General features: G+C 37.0%; 2 protein-coding genes across 3 annotated transcripts; both read left to right on the top strand.

Moving 5' to 3' along the window:
* Positions 1-403: 403 nt before the first annotated feature.
* Positions 404-12,662, top strand: scinla (scinderin like a). 2 transcript variants are annotated; one of them, XM_079841862.1, is made up of 18 exons: positions 426-679; positions 1,878-1,984; positions 2,355-2,540; positions 2,725-2,879; positions 4,252-4,413; positions 4,506-4,655; positions 6,589-6,678; positions 6,790-6,922; positions 7,038-7,126; positions 7,208-7,423; positions 8,331-8,464; positions 8,580-8,670; positions 9,611-9,781; positions 9,893-10,067; positions 10,198-10,313; positions 10,410-10,487; positions 11,055-11,115; positions 11,300-11,989. In XM_079841862.1, exons 3-18 carry the CDS (start codon positions 2,360-2,362, stop codon positions 11,458-11,460), a joined length of 2,163 nt encoding a protein of 720 aa, XP_079697988.1. In that variant the 5' UTR covers positions 426-679; positions 1,878-1,984; positions 2,355-2,359; the 3' UTR covers positions 11,461-11,989. The 2 variants fall into 2 exon arrangements, with proteins under 2 accessions (XP_079697987.1, XP_079697988.1); XM_079841861.1 differs by lacking the exon at positions 1,878-1,984 and having other exon boundaries at positions 404-679; positions 11,300-12,662.
* A 2,011-nt stretch (positions 12,663-14,673) lies between these two features.
* LOC307141401 (retinol dehydrogenase 8) lies at positions 14,674-22,773 on the top strand. Its single transcript, XM_079841585.1, has 6 exons — positions 14,674-14,925; positions 15,892-16,053; positions 17,843-18,022; positions 18,166-18,259; positions 18,536-18,719; positions 18,833-22,773. Exons 1-6 carry the CDS (start codon positions 14,829-14,831, stop codon positions 19,070-19,072), a joined length of 957 nt encoding a protein of 318 aa, XP_079697711.1. The 5' UTR covers positions 14,674-14,828; the 3' UTR covers positions 19,073-22,773.
* The last annotated feature ends 1,109 nt before the right edge of the window (positions 22,774-23,882 follow it).

The following is a 23,882-nucleotide window of genomic DNA, read 5'->3' on the forward strand; positions in this document are numbered from 1 at the left end:
GATCACATTTTGTGTGCACATATACAGACCTAAACCACAGCTCTGTGTAAATGAGAATGTCGAAATACACTAAATACGAAATCATTTTTGGGAAGTTGACATGTCCTGCAGTGACGTGCTATGCTTCATCTAACAGCTTTTCAAAAAGCATTTTGCAAATGATTTTATCAGCCATAGTATATAAAATATACACAACAGTATACAAATATATTCCCTTTCATATTCACGTCAATTATAAGCTAAAATCTAAAATAAAAAAATAAAAAAATGCATCAATTACGTACTATATTGTCGTTTTTTAACTGCTTGCTGCACCCACCATATGGGTTTTCCATTTAATTGTATGTGTAATGTATGTTGCACTGTTCTGTCTATGTAAGAAGAACGAATACGGCGTAATTTTGGATTATGGTGTGATATGTTTTGAGGGGGAGTGAGATGACTTCGTGCCACAAAGTTGCATAATGCTGGTTTAAAGATCTGCCTCAGGGGGGAAGAGAATCAGAGAGTGTCATTGGCTGAGGACTCGCATCTGCCTCTCCTCTGGAAACACGGCAGATCATTTAAAGTCGGCTTGCATCCATTGAAACGTATGAAACTGAATCTGGACTAAACCCGGAGCAGCTTCTCAAACCACATCTGTCTTCATCGCCTTCTGTGCACTTTCTTGACCAGGAAGGTAAGAGAACTAAACAACAATCACTTTTAGTCTCGTTTGCTACTTCTTCATTGAGTCTCCGAACGACAGCTGAGTTCAGAATAAACTATGTTAACACTTCTCTGGGTTATCACATAACTTTAAATAACTTTCTGGAGTCGATGGGGTGTTTCACGGAAGCGCATTTTATAGGCTACGCAGATACCCGCTTTACGACGGAAAGTCAAGCACAGGAAATAACAGTTTCATTAAAAAATGTAGGACCGTTTTTATTCTGCTGGCCACTCCTTTATCTATATTTACAGCAAACATATAGTTGCTATTATTCATTGTAGGCTACTTTGCAGAGATGGATATCTACAGCATCAGATAATAAAAACTCCAAGCTAAAAAAAAATATTTTGCTTGCTAAATGTGCATCTGCTTCTAATAGTTATTATTTAATAAAATAAAAAAAATAGCCTAATCGTATTTAATTGTTTTGTTTATTCAAAATCCCGGCTAGAACTTTAACATGTGGGCGTGTCCATTCAGACAGACATAGCCTACTTTCCATTAAAAAGTTAGGCAAATGTAAATTTATTTATTTAAATAAATGAATAATCGTGGCTACGTGGTATTAGAACCGCGTATAAAAATATTTATGGGGTAAACACAAAATGTCACCAATAAAAGATGCAATAAAACAGTCTACTTTTTATGGAAGTTGATGTACTGCAGTGACGTAGGCTATGCTTCATCTAACAGTTTTTCAAACAGCATTTTGCAAATTACTTTTATTTTTAATATTACTAATAATATTAATACCTGAAAATTTACACAATATACAAATATATTTTAACCTAAATCTAAAATTAAGTTAAATAAAGGATTGATCGTGGATGCATGGTATTAGAACCGCATGTAAAACTATTCATGGTGTAAACACAAAAAGTCACTAATAAATGATGTAATAAAACAGTCTACTTTTTTATGAGTTTTAAGAGTTTTGACTTTATCAAATTAGATTCAAAGTGGTTGAACAAGTACAAAGAACCTAGGGTTTACATTTGCACCATGTGGCTTTGTTAATGTCACCTCTTATAGTTTAAGGTGAATCGCACTGTTTTGACACCATGGATCTTTAACTGGCAGATCTCAAACACATGCAAAATGTATGTTTTGCATGAAACTTTTTCCTGGTAAACTCAAAGGAACAGGGCACTATGTCTGCCCACAGCTGTAATCATGCGGAATGACTCATCTGTTGTCTGCCTCACCCTGCTAGTCTGCACACAACTTGTACTTCAACTGAATACATCCAGCTGATCACATCCCTTTTTTCATGTAAATATAAACATATTCTCATATTGTCCTCTGAGAATACGTGCACCTGATTCTCTCTGCATTACTCTGCAGTGAGTCTATTTTTTTTTACCACGTGCATGCACATATTTGCCTTATATTTAAATAAAATTGGTATTTTGAATTAAATGGTTTACAGTTGCTTATAGAGTAAGTTTTGTTATAGAGCTTGTGTTAGATGAAGTAAATCAATAAGGACACTTGCTATTCCAGATTTTTCTTTTATAAGATCCATTGTGCATTTGTTTTATAACCCTTAGCAGTTACAACTTCAGACCATTAGGTTTTAGAATTGTTTGGAATAAAAAAAAAAAGTTCCATAGTTGAGCCCTAGCATTCTTGTATGTTCCAGGAATCATGGTTTCCCACAAGGAGTTCCAGAATGCAGGTAAAGCGCCTGGTCTGCAGATTTGGAGAATAGAGAAGATGGACCTGAAACCGGTCCCCAAACAGCTCCAAGGAAACTTCTACACTGGAGATGCCTATGTTGTCCTTTACACCACCCCTGCTCCATCCTACAATATCCACATGTGGTTGGGTGAGTAGAAGTAATACATTTAATCATTTAAAACTTTTGCCAAATTTCGAATATGCAAAAAAAAAACTTCCCTTTCAATGACGTGGTATGTTTTTTTTACTTGTCAGGTATGTAAGCAGATTCAGAAATACACCTCAACACTGTTTTTATTTCTGATATTTCTCTGTGTCTGTTTAAACTGCAGGTAATGAGTGCTCTCAGGATGAAGGTGGAGCTGCCGCCATCTTTGCTATGCAGCTGGATGACCATCTGGGTGGAGCACCAGTCCAGTACCGTGAGGTTCAGAACAATGAGTCTGTCACCTTCCTTGGCTACTTTAAAACTGGAATTAAGTACAAGGTAATAATCCTTACAGAGAGTTCATTGAAAAAAAAAATAAGGCCAAATCTGTCAGACTTTTGTTGCTAAATCTGACAAAATGGTAACAGGCTTAATTTTACAGTCAGCGCTCCATTTAAATGCACCCTTTTTCACATTCGAGATGTATTATTTTGTTTTTGTCAAAAAATATGTTGTCAGAAGAATATAATTTATTCTCTGCTTGCATCACTATACTGTGTTACATTTCAGTGATAAATAATAAAGCCTCTTTGACTGAACGTTAATTAAGGTCAATGGGTAACAGCAAGGACCAAATGCAAAAATGTAAGAATTTGTCATTGAAATGCTTTATTGATGGAGCACTAACCAAAAAATAATGTGGATGCCAATGTCTATGGTGGCTACAGCCCTGGGTAGTAGTGTATGAATTATGATTTCGTTTTTTACCAATAACAAATTTGTTTATGTAGAAGGATCTCGCAAACCACATTCAAATCAGTAGTGAAAACTTTCTGAACAATTTTCCCTTGCAAATATCTGGCAAATTGTGAAATAAGAATTGATCCAGCAGAACATTTTGCAGTGTATTCCTTTGATAAATATTTATTTGGCAGCGGCTATTTGTACTAAGTGAAAATAGAGATATATTCTATTTACACCGTGTAAAAGTAGCAGTTCTTTGCGATTAGATGCTATTTATACTTTATTTTGGCAGTTACATACTATTTGTTCCTCAGTATTGTTATACATTAACAGGATGCAATAATAACATAGAGTGTAAATTATTATATTTATTAAAATTATTAAATGGATGCCGCCTTAATGGGACAATAAAAGCCCTCCCTACACCTACCCCTAACCCAATACATACTTTTATTATTATTAAACATTTCGTTAGGCACTTTATTTCCACTTTTAGAACATTTTCTTTATATTTATTGAAAGTAAATGCCTTTCCGATGTGATATGTGATGGGAAAAGGGAGAAGAGCGAGCTCTGCAAAAGGCGGATTCGAACCCAGGTCGATTGCGTCAAAACCTAGTTCCGTGAGTCTTACACTCTACTGACTATGCCACTGTAGACGCTGAAACTTGATTTTTGAATCTTGTTTTTAAAATTGTTGGGCGGAGCTAGTGTAAATAGTGCTTGCCAACAAGGCACTCTGTTTGCACTTGGTGTAAATAGACACTCCGTATATCTTTGCCCTCCCCCTTTTCCCCTTTCAGATTTAGTGCATTTCCCTTTTCACTATAATTCCTTCTGCAATAAGTTTCTGTGTATCATGAGAATCTTTGTAATGCACAAGCCACAAGACACAAAGCCACAAGACACAAAGCCACAAGACAAGCTGGTGTATTTTGTTCAATGGCTGTCTTTTCCCCCTACACAGCAAGGTGGTGTGGCCTCTGGTTTCCAGCATGTGGTGACCAATGACATGAACGTGAAGCGTCTGCTTCACATTAAAGGACGACGTGCCATTCGTGCCACCGAGGTCAATATGTCTTGGGCCAGCTTCAATCATGGAGACTGCTTCATCGTTGATCTTGGCAAGGTAAGAAAGTGTACAATACATTTCTTCAGTGCTGTCATTTTGAGAAATCCAAAATTATGATTTTGATTATGAAATTATTATGATTTTCCTAGGACATTTACCAATGGTGTGGGAGTGAGTGCAACCGTTTTGAGCGGTTGAAAGCATCCGAGGTGGCAATTGGCATTCGTGATAATGAGAGAAATGGGCGTGCCAGTCTGCAAATGGTTGAGGACGGTTCTGAGCCAGAGCCTGTCCTTAGTGTAAGTCTTATCTTCTTCTACAAAACAAAAAACTATGTGCCATTATGCTGCAAGTTTAAACATGCAGTGTGTAAGAAGAATGAGGATCTGCTGTGGCTGGAAGTCAAGACATGATTAACTGGGTCAGTGGTGACATGCTTCACAATCTTCATTTAATGAAACACAAATAAAACACAGTTTAGAGTGAGACCAGTAACAGCACTGCCCTTCTTGAGCAGTGTGTTCTGGCTTTTTGAATTCTAAACTAAGGATACTGGTGACTATGAACTGGTAGAACTCGTTTCAGACTACTACACACCTTGAAAGAGTTTATGAGTCGGCATGAAATGCAAATTCACATTTATTTTCTAAATGCATGTTATTATCAATTCATCCATTATCTAATATTGCCGAACTATTTCCTTCTTTTCATCCGCATAAACTCTGCACCTTTGTTACCATCAACTGCAAGCGCGCATTTAGATCTGTTTCCATCCAATCAATAACCCAATGGATTGAACAATCCTACATGTTTGGGAAACAATATGGATTAATAGATCTGTCACTACATAGCGACTTTAAACTGAATTAAAGTCCAAACCTTTGCCTCATTGCCTTTACACATCTTGTTCCATAAAACAGAGGAGTTCTGAGCAACTGTTATTGAAACGAATGGGAATTCTAACTAACGAATTCTAACGAATGGATAATTTTCTCGAAATATCATAGACCATCTTTGTAGCTACAGAAACAGGCTTCAGTAATACGAAAAAAAGACATTGACAAAACAAAGAAACAGAGACACTTGAGAAAGTACAACAGAAAGAATCTGTAAACATTCACATGGCAGACACATTTATCCAAGGCAGTTAACAGCGTATTCAATTTCATACATTCATTGGCAATTGAACTCATGACCTTAGCATTGCTAGCACCATGCTCTAGGGTTTAAGGTAGGGGAGTGCGGGGCACAACCGAACGCGGGGTTAGTTGTAACACGCATGTTTTAACCCTTTCCATACATGCCAGGATGACGAAACTTAGTATGACGAAACTAGTTGCCATATCAACATTATTTAGAGAAAAAATAGCGCCAAAATTAAAAAAATCTTTTTAAGATAAGTTTAAATCCAAGTTGCGCAGGTGGGGTGTGTTGTAACACTGCATTACAATGAGCCGCTATTAGAACAATTTATTTTACGAATTCTGTTGAGAAACCATGAGAAACGGGTGAATAATGACTGAGAGTTCAGAAATTATTCATTATTATTATGTTTTAACTATGCTGTTTAGTTGTATTTAGCGATGTGTTTGTTATTGTCAAACTCAAAAATCAGTATATTTTTAATGATTAAAAAATGCCGTTATTTTATTTGAAAAAGTTAACAATTGTATTTTATTGACAAAATATTTTAGTTTGTTTTGGATATTTTTTTTTGTGAATATTTCAGGTAACATTTTAAGCTGTCATTTGGTCACGTTACATTGTTCCCCTCACATGTTACAATGTACCCCACCTACGAGGCATGTGGTCACATTTCACTTCCATTCTTTCGGGGTAAATCAAGAAAAAAGTATACACTGTATTAATGACACAAAACCACATATTTGTACTAGACATGTGGGGAATTAATGTGAGAAAAAAATAAATACTCTGAACCCCAAGTGAATTTACACAAACTGAGACAGTCAAAAAGCGTTAGGTTGTGCCCCGCTCTCCCCTACAGAAACATAAAAAGAAAGCTGGAATAAGTTTGTCACAGTAAATATTAGTAAACTGTAACTAGTAAATATTTAAGGGAATTAGTGCAATCAGCAAAGAATGCCAGTTCATCTGGTTTTGATTTTGACTTCTTGTCTGAGGTTCTGCATATTAGTATTTTTTTGTGTCCTAGGTTGACCGCTGCCATGGAGAAAACTGGTAGAAACTCCTATTGTGTTTGTTTATTTTTAGGCTCTTGGGCCCAAGCCCGACATTCCAGCAGGAAGTCCTGACGATGAGACGGCTGACAGAAGCAATCAGAAAAAGGCCTCACTTTACATGGTACATTTATTTATTATGCGCATATCAGAGTTACAACGAGCCCTGTTTTATGCTAACTGTGTAGAATTCATGGCATTTTATAAATGTAAGTATTTGTATGTTCTTGGTTAGGTATCTGATGCTGCAGGCTCTATGAAAACATCTCTGGTGGCCCAGAGCAGCCCTTTCAAACAGGAGATGCTCACTCCCACCGAGTGCTACATCCTGGACAATGGAGGGGACAGCAAGATCTTTCTTTGGAAAGGTATGGTCAAATTTAATTTTGATATCCTTATATATATATTAATTAAAGCTGCATGGTGAAATATATACCTTGATTGGCTGCTTTATTGAAAGTTTCATCTATTTTAACCTTTCAGGACCGGATGCAAACACAGAAGAGCGTAAGTCAGCCATGAAGGTCGCAGAGCAGTTTATCAAAGAAAAGAACTACCCCAAAAACACACAGGTATCAGACTCTGGCCAGCCTGATAATGGAAGTAGATTAAATAGAAGCCAAACTGTAACCAATCTAACTTTTTGTGATCAGATCCAGGTTATGCCAGCTGGAGGTGAGACCACACTGTTCAAACAGTTCTTCAGTAACTGGAAGGATAAGAATCAAACCACAGGTCCAGGCCAGGCCTACAGCATTGGCCGCATTGCCCATGTTCCACAGGTTCCCTTTGACGCCTCCAGTCTGCACTCCAACAAAACAATGGCTTCCCAGCACGGTATGGTGGATGACGGCTCTGGCAAGATTCAGGTAAAAATATTGACGCTCATCACACCAAGCACCATACAGTCCTAAAACCCAGGGGAGAATTAAGGCCTGTTCACACCAATGTTAGCATCTACACCAACGGACGATAACGTAGTTTATTAAAAGCATGTGCTGATTTTTGTTAATTTTGTGCTATTTTTAATCTGCTGGAAAAATTGTTGTAAAAAAGGGATTCCAACAATATTGTTTCAGTGCCATTGTCGTTATAATTGTGGGCTGGACTCTGTTATTTCATATTTAGAACTATTTTTAAAACTTCATCTTCATCTTTGTAGTTATCGTCTTTGGTGTGAACGGGCCTTTAGCATTTTTGAGCCAAGAATTACCTCAGGAAATGCTAATGAGTTTTTAGGGTCATGTTTTTAATTTAAAGGTGCAGTCACATTAGAGAAATGTTGTTGAAATTTTGTTGGCAAAAAGGTCAATTCATTGTCAATGGTATGAAGCACAGTTCACACAGAAGTCACTTTGAAACCAAGCAGCTTTCTGTTGATGAACATAGCAAATTCACAGAAATTATTTGATTTCCATCATGAAAAGTTAGCCGAATAATGATAAATCTTTGGTTAACATTGCTTGAAGAGACTTTAAAGTAATTGTGTTCTACAACTACATACTACATGTATGTCAAACCTGGTTTTAGAAAAACTAACAAGTTGATGAAGAAGACAGCTGTTCTAAAACGTTTGTATCAAGCTGTTAGCCTAAATTGCTAATGCTACTATAACATTTATTTAAAGTTAACTACAAACTCATAAATGCAGCTCTATTCTAACGACCCATTCAAATTGGCTGAACTATAATTGCTTAAAATTCAAGATTGCTGTTGATTTTATCGTTAACTACAACACTGCACTTGTATGAAGTTCATTGCTCTTGACCTCGGCAGGTGTGGCGGGTCGAGGGTGGGGATAAAGTTCCTGTTGACCCTGCTAGCTATGGGCAGTTCTATGGAGGAGACTGTTACCTGATTCTCTACACCTATCGCCAAGGAAGCAAAGAGCAACACATTATCTACACCTGGTGAGTCAAGACAGTCACAGGATGACATGCCGGAATGTACTCACTCGATTAGCCAATATTTACCCAATCAAGTCAATATTAATATTCTAATTATATTTATTGATTTTCACATCAGGCAAGGACTGAAGTGTACTCAAGACGAGCTGGCTGCGTCAGCTTTTCTAACTGTCAAGATGGATGATTCCATGGGCGGTTCACCTGTCCAGGTACTACCAAGTCTTGAGCCTGGTCATTATTCCATGCTTAAACAATATATATATATATATATATATATATATATATATATATATATATATATATATATATATATATATATATATATATATATATATATATATATATATATATATATATATATATATATATATATATATTGGTCTGCACAATTATTATAAAATCACTATTGTCTGTTATTTTATTAATATAGCTGTTGAGTAATTTTTTTACTTACCTTGTTACCTTGGCATGGAATAGCATCATTACTCCAGTCTTCAGTGTCGCATGATCCTTTAAATCCTTTAAATAATTTTAAAATGGTGATTTAATGCTAAAGAAACATTTCTTATCATCACTGTGAAAACATTTATGCTACTAAATATTTTTGAGGAAACTGTGATGCATTTAATCGAAACAAGTATGGATGCTTTGAATTCAAAGTTCAAAAGAACAGCATTGATTTGAAATATCAATCTTTTTTAACATTACAAAAGTCTTTACTGTCACTTTTGTTAAATTGAATTTATCCTTGCTGAATTAAAAGTATGAATTTTCTTTTAAAAAAAAATCTTACTGACCCCAGACTTTTGAACAGCAGTGTATATTGGTTGAAATTAAATATAAAAATTTTAATAATAATTAATTTTTAGATACATTTGCCATCATTTAATACTCATTTAAAGGTATTCTTTAAAAATAATTATTAATATTGGTCAAGCTACAAAAAAATTGTACTGTAATGGAAGTTCATGAAATACTGCAATCAACACTTCAGGTACAGAAAATCGTGGCAGATGTCATTGTAATCTTAAATATTTTTCAGATAAAATTATGCATCTAGTTTCCATTTTTATAAAGGATTTCTTGTTTTTTTAAAAGGAAATAACAAGGTCTACTTGACTTAGAATTCACTGTTATGTTGTCCTACAGGTACGCGTCACTCAGGGCCAGGAACCGGCCCATTTGATGAGCCTGTTCAAGGGGAAACCCATGATCATCCACTTGGGTGGGACTTCACGTAAAGGTGGTCAGAGTCGGGCTGACAACACACGCCTCTTCCACATCCGTCAGAGCTCCACCCGTGCAACACGAGCTGTGGAGGTCAGTGATGGTAGCAAACACATACTGTATGTGGTCACAGCCAGGAATGACCATCAGGCAATAATCTTCCTCTCTGACTCTTTCTTTCTCTGTCTCTCTCTTCTCACCCAGGTGGAACCTTCTGCATCTAAACTGAACACTAATGATGTGTTTGTGCTGAAGTTTCCTGATGGCGTTTTTCTGTGGAAAGGAGTGGCCGCTTCAGAGGAAGAAATGGCTGCTGCAAAATGCGTCTGCAGCTTCCTTGGAGGCAGTGTTACGGAAATTTCCGAGGGCAAAGAGCCGGGTGGGTGTCTGCCTTTTATAAAAGTTCAGACACTGTCATTTTTACAGTTAAAAGGCATTCCTAACCTAATCACATTTCCTGTTACTTGGAACTGATTGGTTAGTTTAATCTATCTCTTTGCTCCTCTCAGCTGCGTTTTGGTCTGCTTTGGGTGGAAAGAAGGAATATCAGACCTCCAAAAGTCTGCAGAAGAGTGTTAAACCTCCTCGTCTGTTTGGCTGCTCCAACAAGACTGGTCGTCTAATTGTGAGTTAACAGTTGGAATTTGCAACTAATTCAAATTTCTTTGTTAAATGACTGCATACACTTTACTATACATGTACCTCTCCTTTTCCATTTCAGGCTGAGGAAGTTCCTGGAGAGTTCACCCAGTCGGATTTGGCCACTGATGATGTCATGCTTCTGGATACCTGGGATCAGGTTAGCATTTGAAATACAGATGACTTGAAATTATGTCAGCATGAAATTATGTTTACAACACACATTACTTCTGTAATCTGATAAACTTCTGAGTGAAACAGGATAACCAACCAGAAAAAAGCAGGATGAGAATAGATCTTATCCATAATCATTTGAATGGTTCTTGAAAAGTGGGCGTAACAAACCAGAATGGAGCACAGACTGAAGTTCAGTTAAAGACTATAATCAGGGTAGTGCCATATTTAATTTTTGTCAGGAAGGAAAATAAGGAAGTGGGGGATAGATGTACACTGCGTTCAGTGGATTGTACTGTTTTATACCAACATACAGATTGTTAAGCTAACGAAACAAAATTCCCCCAAAAAAACTGTTTTAAAAAGTTGAGTTGTGAAAATTACGTATACAGTGGAAAATAATTATACAGTGGATGTCATTGTAAAGACTGTAGTTCTCTCTCACAGAGCCCCGTTTTCATCTGTGTTAAATTTAATATGGTGTCTAATGTGACTAAGGTCTACTGCTGAACGTTAAATGTAAGCTTAAAGTTTTTTAATCTTCTTCCCTTAGATCTTTCTTTGGATTGGTACTGAGGCCAATGAGGTGGAGCGGACTGGATCAGATAAAATAGGTAAGTTAAAATGCTGAAGCAATAACCAACATAATATTCACTCATACCTATAAAATTATCATTATATTGTTAGGAAAACTCAGTTAAAGCACCAAAAACCATGGAGGATTAAGTTTGGTTTAGCATTGGCACTGAATGTAATTCGCTGATTGATAAATGTCATAAAATGTTTCTTTGCCATCAGCAAAAGAATATGTGGACTCTGACCCCTCTGGTCGCCGTGGCACCCCAACCATCACTATAAAGCAAGGCTTTGAGCCCCCAACCTTCACTGGCTGGTTCCAGGCTTGGGACTCGAAGATGTGGGACACAGACCCACTGGATCGCATCCGTGCTCGTTTCTAAAATGCACAAACCATTGTATACTTTTGCATAGCTTCCAGAATTCATACCTTGTGTGTTTCATGCATTGGTGCTCTGAAAGGGATGCGGAAGGAACACAGTATGCAAAAACCACTATGTACCGTATTTTGCTACTATCAACAACGTTTTGCCTTGTTGTTTCTGTGCCTTGACTTTGCCTTGTTATACATTTGAATTCTTTTATATATCTTTTTTATATATATAATTCTGTATTCCAGTGACGTTTTCAACCACATTGTCATTATGATTTTTTTTTAAATGACTATTATAAGGAATGAAGAAGGAAAATGTAGATTTTTATAAGCAAGAAAACATTTATTTGTAATTGACAATTCAACAGACTTAGTGCATTTGGATTATTAAAAACTGTACAAGTGTATGGACAATGCTGCACAAATATGCAAACTGAAATGTAATCTGACAATATACTGTAGTTGCTAAAAATATTTTAATGCACCTCTACAATTATTCAGATTCCCAGTATATAATAAAAAATACCCTTCAAAATACTATTGAGTTATGCTTTTCTTGATGTTGACATTGTTTCAAGAATTAATTATACTCTACAGTTCAAACATTTAGGGTTAGTAAGATTTTTTTTTTTATGTTTTTTTTTTTGTGAAGAAAAAGTACATACTTTTGAGTGTGTAGCAGAAGAGTATGCAAGCTTTGGGACATACTACTTCGTCATCTTTAACGGACAGTCTGTCGCTTAGTTACGTGCATCCCGTCACTGTTTAAACTGCCCTGTCAATCATCGCCACAGTTCAAATCCTCCACATTTTAATGTCCTACCGTATCGGAGAGAAATGTAGTAGAACGTCTGAGCTGTTTTTTGGCCCTTTAGAAGTTTTGACATGCTCTGACATTTGTGCTTTTTTCAGTTGCTTATAAACATATTAATTGCAAAATTGTCATTACACTGTATTCAGCACAAACTGGGCTACCATAATATGAGAGCAACATATATGTACTTTCTTGTATTTTTGAGAGAATAACATTTATGCATGGTTTTTGAAAAAACAAAAAGTGTAAGTCTCTGAATTAAGGCTACAAAACACACAATAGATAGGCTATGTGTCCACAAGACTTTTGACTAATGGGTGTTGTTGCCTTGAGTTTTTGCTTCAAACTGATGTGAGAATCATTGTGCCTTCACATTCACATAAAACAATATATTAATTTACATTTTGGAAGACACTTTTTCTTTACAAATAAGATTTGCATATTTAATGAGCTTCAGCTCCCCTGTCAGTACATATGGGAATTGTTTGAAAGCGTGTGGGGAAACGGCAACCGGAATGAATCGCCCACAGGGCTCGCAAAATGTCTTTATCAAACAAACACAATGATTCATCTCTCATCCACCCGCGACTGATTGGAATGTTATTTTTGTATTACTTTGCCCGCCCGATCGGTGAATATAACCGCGAACCGTACACACACACGCGCACGCTTCAAATATCAAGTCAAGAGAGTGAACAATGCACATCAAGAAAGGAATGTTATTTCACTATTTAAGATAGCCCGTCGGCAGGCCAGCTTACATTTTGGTAGCCCGTCTGAAAAACACATAGCCCCGGGACGTTGGGCTTTGCGAGTCTGATCCCGAATCGCAATGAACCAACAACACCACAAATAAAGGATTCTTCAGCCTTTGACAGCGTGCTAAGGTGTGTTCAGTTAATCAATACGATCTGTAACAATGCATACTATCACATATAAAAAAAAATGTTTTACTCACATTAGTGTGTTGCTTCATTCACTCATGTAATCTCATCCTGTCTGCAAATCCAGTCTCGTTTACAAACGAATCCGTGGTGAAATGAAGGAACAGACTTGCAATGTCTTCCCCACGTGGGCTGGATATTCATTAAAGGGGTGGTTGCATGCGATTTCACTTTTTAAACTTTAGTTAGTGTGTAATGTTGCTGCTTGAGCATAAACAGTATCTGCAAAGTTACAGCGGTGAAAGTTCAATGCAAACGGAGATATTGTCTTTTAAAGTTATGGCAGTTTATTGCCTACAAAAACGGCCGGTTTGGACTACAACAAGCTTCTTCCCGGGTTGGTGACATCATAAACCCTTGCTATTAACATAAACACTGCCCCCGCGAACATGCAACAAAGTGGGCGAGGCCACGTCGCAGTCATTACGAAAGAGAGAGAGCTGTTGCAGAACTACAAACTACATTTGGCCATCTAACCAATCTAAGACCATTGCGTTTTTCGGAGGGATGGGCTTCATAGAAGCAGGAAGCAAACGAGCCGTTCAAAGGACAGTGGAGACAGCGGTGTGGAATAAAGGTTTTAAAAAAAAATAAGTATTAAGACATGTTATACTGCACCCCATAAACACAACCAAGCCTAGAATAAAACCCACCCCTTTAAAAATAAAGTTCATCCATGCATTCTAAATATTGGAATCCGAATGAAGCTATTGTGGTATGTTTATTGCTTAGAAGTTCGACACGATTTAGCTCTATGTAGGCCTATATCATCTCAGGCATGAGTCGGTGGGCAGGGCTACAGAAGCAGGCGTACATATTTATCTGTTGAGGCGGCGTTTCAGCATACGATGACGTCAAGGGTCGACATATGCTGAGGTCGAGCGTTCTCTGGGCCTGGTGTCAATAAAAGCTTTTCTTTGACTAACAAGGAAGTTTCCAGCTCCGAAACTTACAGGATATTCTTATATCACAATGAACTTTTATTTATCAAAGACTCAAGGGAAAGCTGATTTCTCAATTCATCACTTTTACATTGTTACATAAAGTACATAAAGTTTCTATTTCAAATAAATGCTATTTTATTTGAACTGTCTATTCATTAAAGAATCTTGACAAAAATGTAGCACAGTTTCCACAAACATTTTTTTTAAGCACAACCATGTTCAAATGTGTAATAAAAGTTACTTGAGCAATACACAAATAAATTAAATTTTAAAATATATTAATATAGAAGACTTCTTTCAAAAAACGTTACAAAATCTTACCGCCCCCAAACGTTTAAACAGTGGTGTATGTTTATATGATTTTATGTTTAAAAAAAAATCACAGTGAAATTGTGTTTTATCAGATATTTCTTTTAGACCACAGTGGTGCATAGAACTTGTGTCCCAGCAGTCGTATTGTTACGTATGTTCCACCACATGCCTAGACTGGAGTGACACATGGGTCATTCTGCTGAGTCTTTATGCAGTGGATTAGTAAGTTTAAGTTTTAGCTCATCTCTCAAGCTCCCTTCAAGCTCAAGTCTCTTTATTGTGTATCCAGTTCTTCTTAGTAGTCTTTTACTTTCTGTTCTTTGTCTCACCACATCGTCAGAGAAAGAAACATTATTTTTCAGCCATGAATCAAAAGGTTGTTCTGATCACTGGTTGTTCTTCTGGCATTGGATTGGCACTTGCTGTTCGTATTGCCAAAGATGAAAAGAAGAGGTTTATGGGTAAGACCAGTTAATAAAATATTTACAAATATTGTGAATATATTATAGTAGTATAATAGTGGTGTAGATCAAGTACAGTTGTGAAATTCTGCTTTTGTATTGCACAAATACTGTTCAGAATAAACGATATATATATATATTATTTTGTTTATCTATTTATTTTCTTCTTCTATGAAATGCCATTATCTGTTTGCCAACAAAAATATACATATATAATTCCTATTTTTCAGTGCTTTTGTTACCCCATGCAAGGTACAACTGTAACACTGCCCCGGGACAGTTGTAGCATTCTAAGTGTGCTCTACATTTAAATGAAATATACCGACACGTTTTATACTAAATAAGTGTGATGTATGCATATAATAAGCAACAGTGTTACAACTCTTCTTACTGATAACCTCAGATGTTTGCCTGCTTTTCTCAGCAAATTCTCATGCTAGCATGTCCCCAAAATGTTACCCTGTTACAACTGTACTCGGTCTACCCAATATTCTGAATAACTGCAGTAAAAAACTGATTTTCTTTCTTTGTATAACTTTTTAACATTTCTCCTAAATAAATGTACTTTGCATGTTGAATTATTCCAAGTAAACATCTGAGCATTGGCCCATTAGTTAATACATTTTCACTGTGTTCACCATGTTACCTGCTAATGCTAACATATCAGTTCAAATTAAATTTAGGCTATCTGTTTTAGACTTGGAAGTTTATGCCACATGAGGAAACTTGTTAAAAGAGAAGCTTCAGAGGAAGCAGCAGGTCATACTTTGGGATGCACATGGGAGATAAAGCAGTCATTATATCATTCTAATGTGAAAGTCCATACGGATTATGTCAGTTCGAACTTGCACGAGTAGGGAATGACTGTGTTCCCCATCTGTTACCTGAAATCACTTGGACTGGTCACTGCAAATGTTAGCAGACTAGCTTAAATGGAAGTTAAGCTAAATGTTTTGACCTTGGCAGTGTATGCTACCATGAGGAACCTGGCTAAAGGAGAAGCGTTGGTGGAGGCAGCAGGTCGTACTTTGGGACGCACACTGGAGATCAAGCAGCTCGACGTGTGTGATGAGAACTCTATCAAAGCCTGTGTGAGCAGCCTACCCATGCGTAGAGTCGACATTCTCAGTAAGATTTGATTAGATGTACTTCTTGCCTAAAAACTATTTTCCATTGTTTCAGTGCTCTAAACAATATTATCTCAATAATAAAATGCTACGATACGTTTATAGTATATTAAATTAACAACACTACACTATATCCATTGCATTTGGTAGCTTTAATACTATACTGATATTAGTAGTAGTAAGTAAGTACTAATAATATTTCTAATACTAAGTAGGATCAGAGGCAGCATAATATGGAGCCCTGCACATTTCTATGGGAACCGGAGCTTCTAACGGCAGTGACACAATGATTTAACTAAATAGTGATTGGCTCCTTTACTTGGCTTTTTTTAAGGTGGGACGTATTCTGCCATGTTGCTGGTTGCAGATTCTCCCCTCCCTCTTTCTATATCTATAGTCTTTGGTCATGTGAAGGCGTATTATGTGTTCAGTCTATAGGCACGTCGTGTATAGTGTTTCTTTACAAAGTGACATCGCCAACTACTGGCCTGGCATACATAATACAGCGTTTTTCGTGGATCCGTGTGAACGGCGATCGTTTTAACAATGTTGTCGTGTGTACGTGAAATAACCTTTTTAGTTTTTTGTACATTGTTGTCATGTGAATGTACACTTAGATAAATTGTGGCCATGCTGTACTCTCATTTTAGTTAAATCATACTTACAATTTAACTAAATCAAAATGAGTGAACAAATTATACAACATGGGCATGATTTGCCTAAAACAAAGGAACGAATTAAACCAATCTGGTGACGATTGAACAAAACTGAGGAAATTAATTAATAAAACATGGCCACTAATTAATACTGTAAGTCATGGGAATTAATTTTTAATTTGTGGCCACAATATCGAGAGAAAAAAAAGAAAAGAATCCCCTGCATGCATGTCATTTGTGGGGTTCCGTAGAATAAGGAGATTGACAATTGTAACGCTCATGTGGAAGGGAAGTCCTGCCATTCAGTTCAAAGAGCCAATCTGGAACCAACTATAAGAATCTGAGGACATTCCATGGTCTACAGCATTGGCTGTAAATTTGGCCATTAGATTACATTTAACTTAGTGTCATGTTTGTGGAATCAGCTTCTGTTTCCTTTTCCGACAAGAAGACAATTTAGGATTCACCCACTTTAAGGTTCAACCCTTACGGAAATGAACTACGGTTTTACTAAAAAAACAAACAAACAAAAAAAACATGGTTATTATAGTTAAACCATGGTAACCACAAATTAACCATGGCTTTACTACTATAACCATTAGTTGTGACCTTCCTGTCACCTGTAATCTGTCTCGCCATTCAGTTCTTTAAACTTTCTTTGCCATTCTGATGGTTGAACAACAAAGAAACCTCTTAATCATATTTGCTGCCACATGATTAGATTACACATTTGCATAATAGTGTACTGATTTACCAAATAAAGTGTGTTTTAAGAGCACTGAAAATATAGCAATAAACATGCGCAATCAGTGGTTATTTTCAAAGTGCATTTGAATTTGTAGATAAGATACAAAGTGCATTTGAATTTGTAGATAAGATACATTTGGGGAAAAAATTATTTATATTTGATTTATATTTATATTTAATTATTTATTATTTAAAATAATTATTTATATATATATATATATATATATATATATATATATATATATATATATATATATATATATATATATATATATATTTATTTATTTACTTATTATTTTTTTTCAAGGCTTATGAATACCTAATGATTTGTTTAATTTATCCTGAATCAGTATTGTTGTCCCTACACTTCTGTTCTCTGTGTTTCAGTTAGTAATGCTGGAATGGGAATGATTGGCCCCATTGAGTGTCAGAGCATCGACGAGATGAAAATGGTCATGGACACCAACTTCTTTGGGCTTGTGCGGCTCATGAAGGAGGTTTTGCCTGATATGAAGAAGAGAAAAAGAGGCCACATAGTGGTCATCAGCAGTGTCATGGGGATTCAGGGTGAGCCATACAAAAAAAGAACAACAACCAGTTTATATTTGCATTTGAGATCTTTACACCAGTATGTGAGAGAACAAACTTCAACAGGACCAGATTCTATAGGATTTTACCATCCCTAATCAAAGTCATGTTCATGTACACAGGTATTTTGTTTAATGACATTTACGCTGCTTCCAAGTTTGCTGTTGAAGGGTTCTGTGAGAGTCTGGCAGTTCAAGCTCTGAGATTCAATCTAAGGTAAGTGATCATATGTAGGTCCAAGCACTGAATGTCCACTGAATTTATTCAAAACAAGCAATATTCATACAAAACCAGGCTTAGTATAAAATTTGACTAGTAAACACATCCAAAGTGTGACGGGAACTACTCAAAATGTCCAAGATTAAAAGAGCTCAGTTCTAGTGTTCATGATAATACATTGATACAGTAATTTAGAAACTTCTGGTGTGTTTTGAAGGCGTTGAATGCATTTAAGTTGTTATTGTAGGTTTATTTTATTTTCATCATGTGCAGTATCAGCCTTATTGAACCAGGACCTGTCATCACAGAGTTTGAGCGCAAGGTGTATGAGGAAGGTGTGAAGATAGACCTCTCCAAAGCTGATAAAGTAACTGCAGATATGTTCCAAAACATCTACTTGAAGAATTACGGCCAGATATTTGAAAGTCTTGGACAAACACCAGAGGACATTGCAGAGGTACTTGCACGACCCATCAAAACAGCAGCAGCAATCTACCATTCCAATAGGATAGATGTTTGTTTTTTTCTCTGATTTACTAATAGTCCATGTGTCATTTCTTCTCTAACCAGCACACATTCAAAATGATTACCATGGAGAACCCACCATTTCGCCATCAGACTAACACTCTGTACACACCCATGACCACCCTGAAATATGCAGATCCAAACGGTGACCTTCCCATTGAAACCTTCTACAAGATGGTGTTTGAACATGATAAGGTGTTCAATGCAAGTCTCAATTTCCTCAAGCTTCTGCGCTGGAGAAGCCGTAAGAGCTTCACTTTGGAAAAAGAAAAGACTGCCTCTTAAAGAATATTCTGCTGGAGATCCAGAAAGGCAGGTTAAGTGATTTACCCGGGTATGTTTACTTAGAGTAAATGGATAACTTTTGGTTCCAAAAAAACTGAGGTAACTTTCAGGGTGTGCAAGTAGCCATATAGAAACTTACTCTCTGAACATAACTTTCTCCAGAGCAGTTTAGGTTCCAGACACATATCGCAAATCTGTGGCCAAATATTTTATTATAATTCATAATTTACAAATACAACACAAAAGGTGCAGTCACATTCAAGAAATTGGGCATAAAGTCCCATTGTCTATTATAAACAGTGTAGCGACGCATAAAGCACAGCTCACATAGAAGTCACTTTCAAACCAAGCAGCTTTCTGTTGGTCAATGTGGCATATTCGCGTGACCAGATTGAACCTATTGCAAAGTCTGCATGGGGAAATCTTTCTCCCTCATGCAAAATTCCAAATTGCGTGGATTCCTATTGAAATGACTGGATTTAACAGTAAATGTGAACACATCTATATGCACCTGAGATAGGCCTACATCACACTTTATCACCGAAGTGTAAGTAAAATGGCTAAATCAAAAAGATCTATTCATATACAGATGGGTTGTCCAATCTTGCTCCTGGAAGGCCATGTTCCTGTAGACCAGAGATCTTCAGCCCTGCTCCTGGGGACCCTGTCCTGTAGAGTTTAGCTTCAACCCCAGTCAAACACACATGAACCAGCTTATTAAGCTCTTCAGGATCACTTGAAAATCACAGGCCACATCTGAAATCGCATACTCTCGAGTAATTACTTATTTTGAATAATTACTTCACGACCGCTAAAAAAGACGTTGTATATAGTATGAATGTGTGTAGTATGAATATAATCTGGATGTACTTCGCCATGTTGTCATTATCATGTGACCCACCAGCGTCAGTTGTGTTGTGCCACTGCCAGTCATAAATCCTCTCCCGTGGCCTCATGGGATAGTACAGTGTCCATCGTATGCACACTTCAGAATCTTGACGGAAGAAGTAGGTCATCCGGGTACTTTTAGACTCTTTTATGAATAGGCTACTGTGAATTCGGGTATAACACACTGTTTTTCGCCTACTATATAGTAGGGAAGTATGCGATTTTGGATGCAGCCACAGGCAACTGCTAAAGCAGTTTAGAAATAAACTTTGCCAGACAGTGGGTCCCTTGGAGCTGGTTTGAATACCTCTGCTGTAGAGTTTAGCACGAACACACCAGTCAGAAAGTTTCAAGTGAACCTGATGACCTTGATTAGCTGATCAGGTGTGTTTAATTAAGGCTAGAGCTAAACCAGAGCCACTTCAAGGTGAGACTCTAACAAACAAAACAAAAAAAAGTGTAATATGCGGTATTGTCAATGGATTCACACCGAATAAACCCTCTGCAGAAACGATGATCCGACATCCTAATCTTCAACACCTCTGCCAATAAACATTTGTTTCGGATTGATCAATTTTTGAAGTTCACTCTGAAAAAAATTGCTTTTTTACATTTACATTTATTAATTTAGCAGAGGCTTTTATCCGACGAGATTTACAATTAAATAAAACAAGTGATTCATCTTAAAGAGGCAATAAACAAGAAGTAGTAATACAACGTTTCAGCCATCGCTCAGGATGGTACAAACTAGAATAGGGGGATAAAGAAATAGTGAGAACACAAAGGAATATACTAGATAAAATAGAATTTATTAATTTATAGTAGGCTGCAGTTAAAAGAGTGAAGGGCCTGATCTTCCAGATGTTGTACAGTGCAAACTTGCATGATCGTGCTGTTGTAGCAATGTGATCTTTGAAGGTCAGCTGGTCCTCAAAAATGACCCCAAGATTCCTGGCTGAACTTGATGGGATTATTGTTGCTGAATTTAGCTGGTGAAAATGTGCTGTAAGAGGCTGGGGAAACAAAAAGCTCTGTCTTTGCAAGGTTCAGTTGCAGATCATAATCTTTTCATCCATCTGAGATCCATGCAGCTATACTGTCGGATCATCTGGTTATAATAAAAAACTAAAGCTGTGTCATCAGCATAGCAATGCTAGGAGCAAATGTCACAGTGAAGTCACAAACATTTTTGCGACAGGTAGAGTTCAGAGTCCAAGGTATAGGAATGTAATTGCCAATAGTAGAGCAGCGGTGGTTGGTAATGTATATCCCCATAATAAGAATATCTCTGGATAAACCCTGCTGGATGGTGGCCTTCCAGAAACTGGATGGGAAACCCCTTTAATACAGCCATATTATTTTTGCTAGCAAAGACTGCTTTCATACTATAATGTACTGTACTATACACTTACCAACCTTGTAAATGATTTACAGAAAAAACTGACAACACACACAAAAAAATCTGTGCCTCGTTACTATACAAATGACAAATGAAAACAATATGTGTTCTAAAATGTAATAATCAAACATGTTTGATATCCTCCAACTGGATGCCTGTGCCCATCAAAAAAACCTGTGCCCATCATACACAATGTGACTTTCTGCTAAATCTGTCAACTTTGACTGCTGAAAATCTGCTTTCGGCAACCACGAGAACAGAAATCAGGGCAGACATCTGGGCAAAAGTTGTGTATAGTGTATTGCAGCCTTAAAGGCAGGGTAGGCAATTTTCAGAGAAGCTAGCAATAGCAAGCTAGCTTTGACAGCATGAGTTCCCACCAGTGGCGGCTGGTCAATAGAGGGCGCTGGGGCGCCGCCCCCATCAAAATTCCAGAAATATACATAAAAAAATGATATAAAAATGAAATAAAAATAAACTAGTTTACTCATACGATGTGCTGGCTGTTAGTAAGAGCCTCAGTAAGCCTTAGTAAGAGCTTTGATGGGTTAACTATTTTATATGTTCTTCAATATGTTTCATGCGGTTTCATGCACGAGGGACGCCGGACGAATGGATGTCTATCTGAGTCCAAAAATATACGGGCAGACCTGAAGCTGGTCTCTAATTGGTTTCTTAAAGATCCCCCTCCGGACGCAGGTCACTGCGTCCCTGGCAAATCAGAATTGGATGCGTGTTATTTTATCCAATCTGATTGGTTCTCTTCACCTGTCATTCAACTTTACGCTCTTGGCCACTAAAGCGAAAGTGCGCGGGTGACACAGTCACTCCGACTCCGCTAAAACCTTGTTAGGAGGATGATCACTTTCATAGAGATGGCAGCAGTTAAACCAAATTCTTTCACAAGGCGTTCTTTGGAAGAAAAAAAATGATAAAGCATCCCAAACCGGACCAACGCGATTTACGAATCCAGCAGCAGGCCAGTGACAGAGGACGAAGCTGCACTCGTAGCTTCACACGCTTGTTATGAGAAACGTAGGTGGCTGGCTGGATGTGTTGTTAGCAATGCCCTTTATTGCTTTCCCTGTCTTTTATTTCTAAGTGTCGGTACTGAAGTTTTGTGGACAACAACGGGGGTAAGAGACCTCAAATATCTGACTGAAAAATGCAAACGTCATGACACGTCTGAGATGACTGACTTTAATCAGAGAGTCATTGAGAAATTTGCTGGCCAGAAAGAAAGGAGAGCAAAATGTATGTTCAAGTAGTCAACATGCTTTTTTTATTCTTTTGTTTTTCCTTTCCTCATTCAATTATATGTGGGAAATGTATGTGTAAAAAGATAAAAGTGAAGACACTGTTTTCTCTTTAATGTTTGAATTTAGTCAACATGCATTGACTAATGCCCCCCCGCAAAAAAAAAAACGCCCCCCCCAAAAAAAATAATTATCACCAGCCGCCACAGGTTCCCACCCCCGCCTCAGAGTGTCTCCAAAGCCACACCTCCAAAACACAGAACGCACACAGCAGAGTCTGCAAAGCATCACAAAATGAGAGACAGCGTTAAACTACCTCATGTTTCAAAGCACATAACATCATCGCATTGCATTCAGATCGAATGCAATGCTTGGACAAACATTTTATGATCCAATACCTTCCACAGGTGATATACATATAAATAAATTTAGACCACTTAATTTAGGGATTGCTATCAGGATGTGAAGAGACTTTCAACCAGCATAACAAAAAAAAATTTCTGGAATATATCAGATTGCATATATCAAACATTGTACAATCCTTTATTTTAAATCACAGAGAGCTGGATAAAAGTTTGCAAATTGTTTAATTCTGTTACCTGCTAATTCTTTTCCATCCATCAGCTGAAGACATCTGAATAAATTGTTCTTAATTCATCTAATCTTTTTTCTTTTCCTTTTTCTTTTTCGTCATCTTTAAGTCTTAATAGATAATCCTTATATGCAATTCCAAGAAAAAAAACAAAAAAACATATGTTTAATATACGTTTCTATACAATTCAATTATGTGGGTGATTAATGTACAGTATGTCATGAATTAAAATAAGTTATTTTAACAACTGTTAAGAAGGACATGAACAGTGGAGGAGCTATAGGCCTATAGGAATTTGAACATGTGTCAGGCGAAGGTAAGGGTAACGAGAGTTTTACAGTTTGCACTTTGTTACTCTGCGGACCCGGTACAGGGTCCAGAATGACATCATCATGTACAGTATATACTTTCAATTTTAAATGTCTGTGGAGGAGCTCTGACCTCATATGTGGTACCATTTGAAAGCTTAGAGTCTCTACTTTCTGGAGATATGCATCACTTTGGCATTTGTTTTACACAAAGTAACTTATTTACACAAAATTATTCTGGTACCATTTGTTTGTACATGTTTATCACTTTTAGCAGTGTTTAATAACTTCAAAGTGTTTCCTGTAAAATAATACCAACATTTTGAATTTAGACCACTGTATGTGGGTATGGGGAGCTTTTCAATTT

The sequence above is a fragment of the Gobio gobio genome (assembly GCF_949357685.1).
Source record: "Gobio gobio genome assembly, chromosome: 17".
Lineage (NCBI taxonomy): Eukaryota > Metazoa > Chordata > Actinopteri > Cypriniformes > Gobionidae > Gobio > Gobio gobio.

What these genes read in the sequence shown, in the direction of transcription:
- scinla (XM_079841861.1), top strand. Translation starts at nt 2,360, where the DNA reads ATGGTTTCCCACAAGGAGTTCCAGAATGCAGGTAAAGCGCCTGGTCTG. An exon ending in ACAAGACTGGTCGTCTAATT is followed by an intron (nt 10,314 to 10,409) that starts GTGAGTTAACAG and finishes TTTCCATTTCAG; the next exon opens with GCTGAGGAAGTTCCTGGAGA. An exon ending in TTCTGGATACCTGGGATCAG is followed by an intron (nt 10,488 to 11,054) that starts GTTAGCATTTGA and finishes TTCTTCCCTTAG; the next exon opens with ATCTTTCTTTGGATTGGTAC.
- LOC307141401 (XM_079841585.1), top strand. Translation starts at nt 14,829, where the DNA reads ATGAATCAAAAGGTTGTTCTGATCACTGGTTGTTCTTCTGGCATTGGA. An exon ending in CAGTGTCATGGGGATTCAGG is followed by an intron (nt 18,023 to 18,165) that starts GTGAGCCATACA and finishes TCATGTACACAG; the next exon opens with GTATTTTGTTTAATGACATT. An exon ending in CACCAGAGGACATTGCAGAG is followed by an intron (nt 18,720 to 18,832) that starts GTACTTGCACGA and finishes TTCTCTAACCAG; the next exon opens with CACACATTCAAAATGATTAC.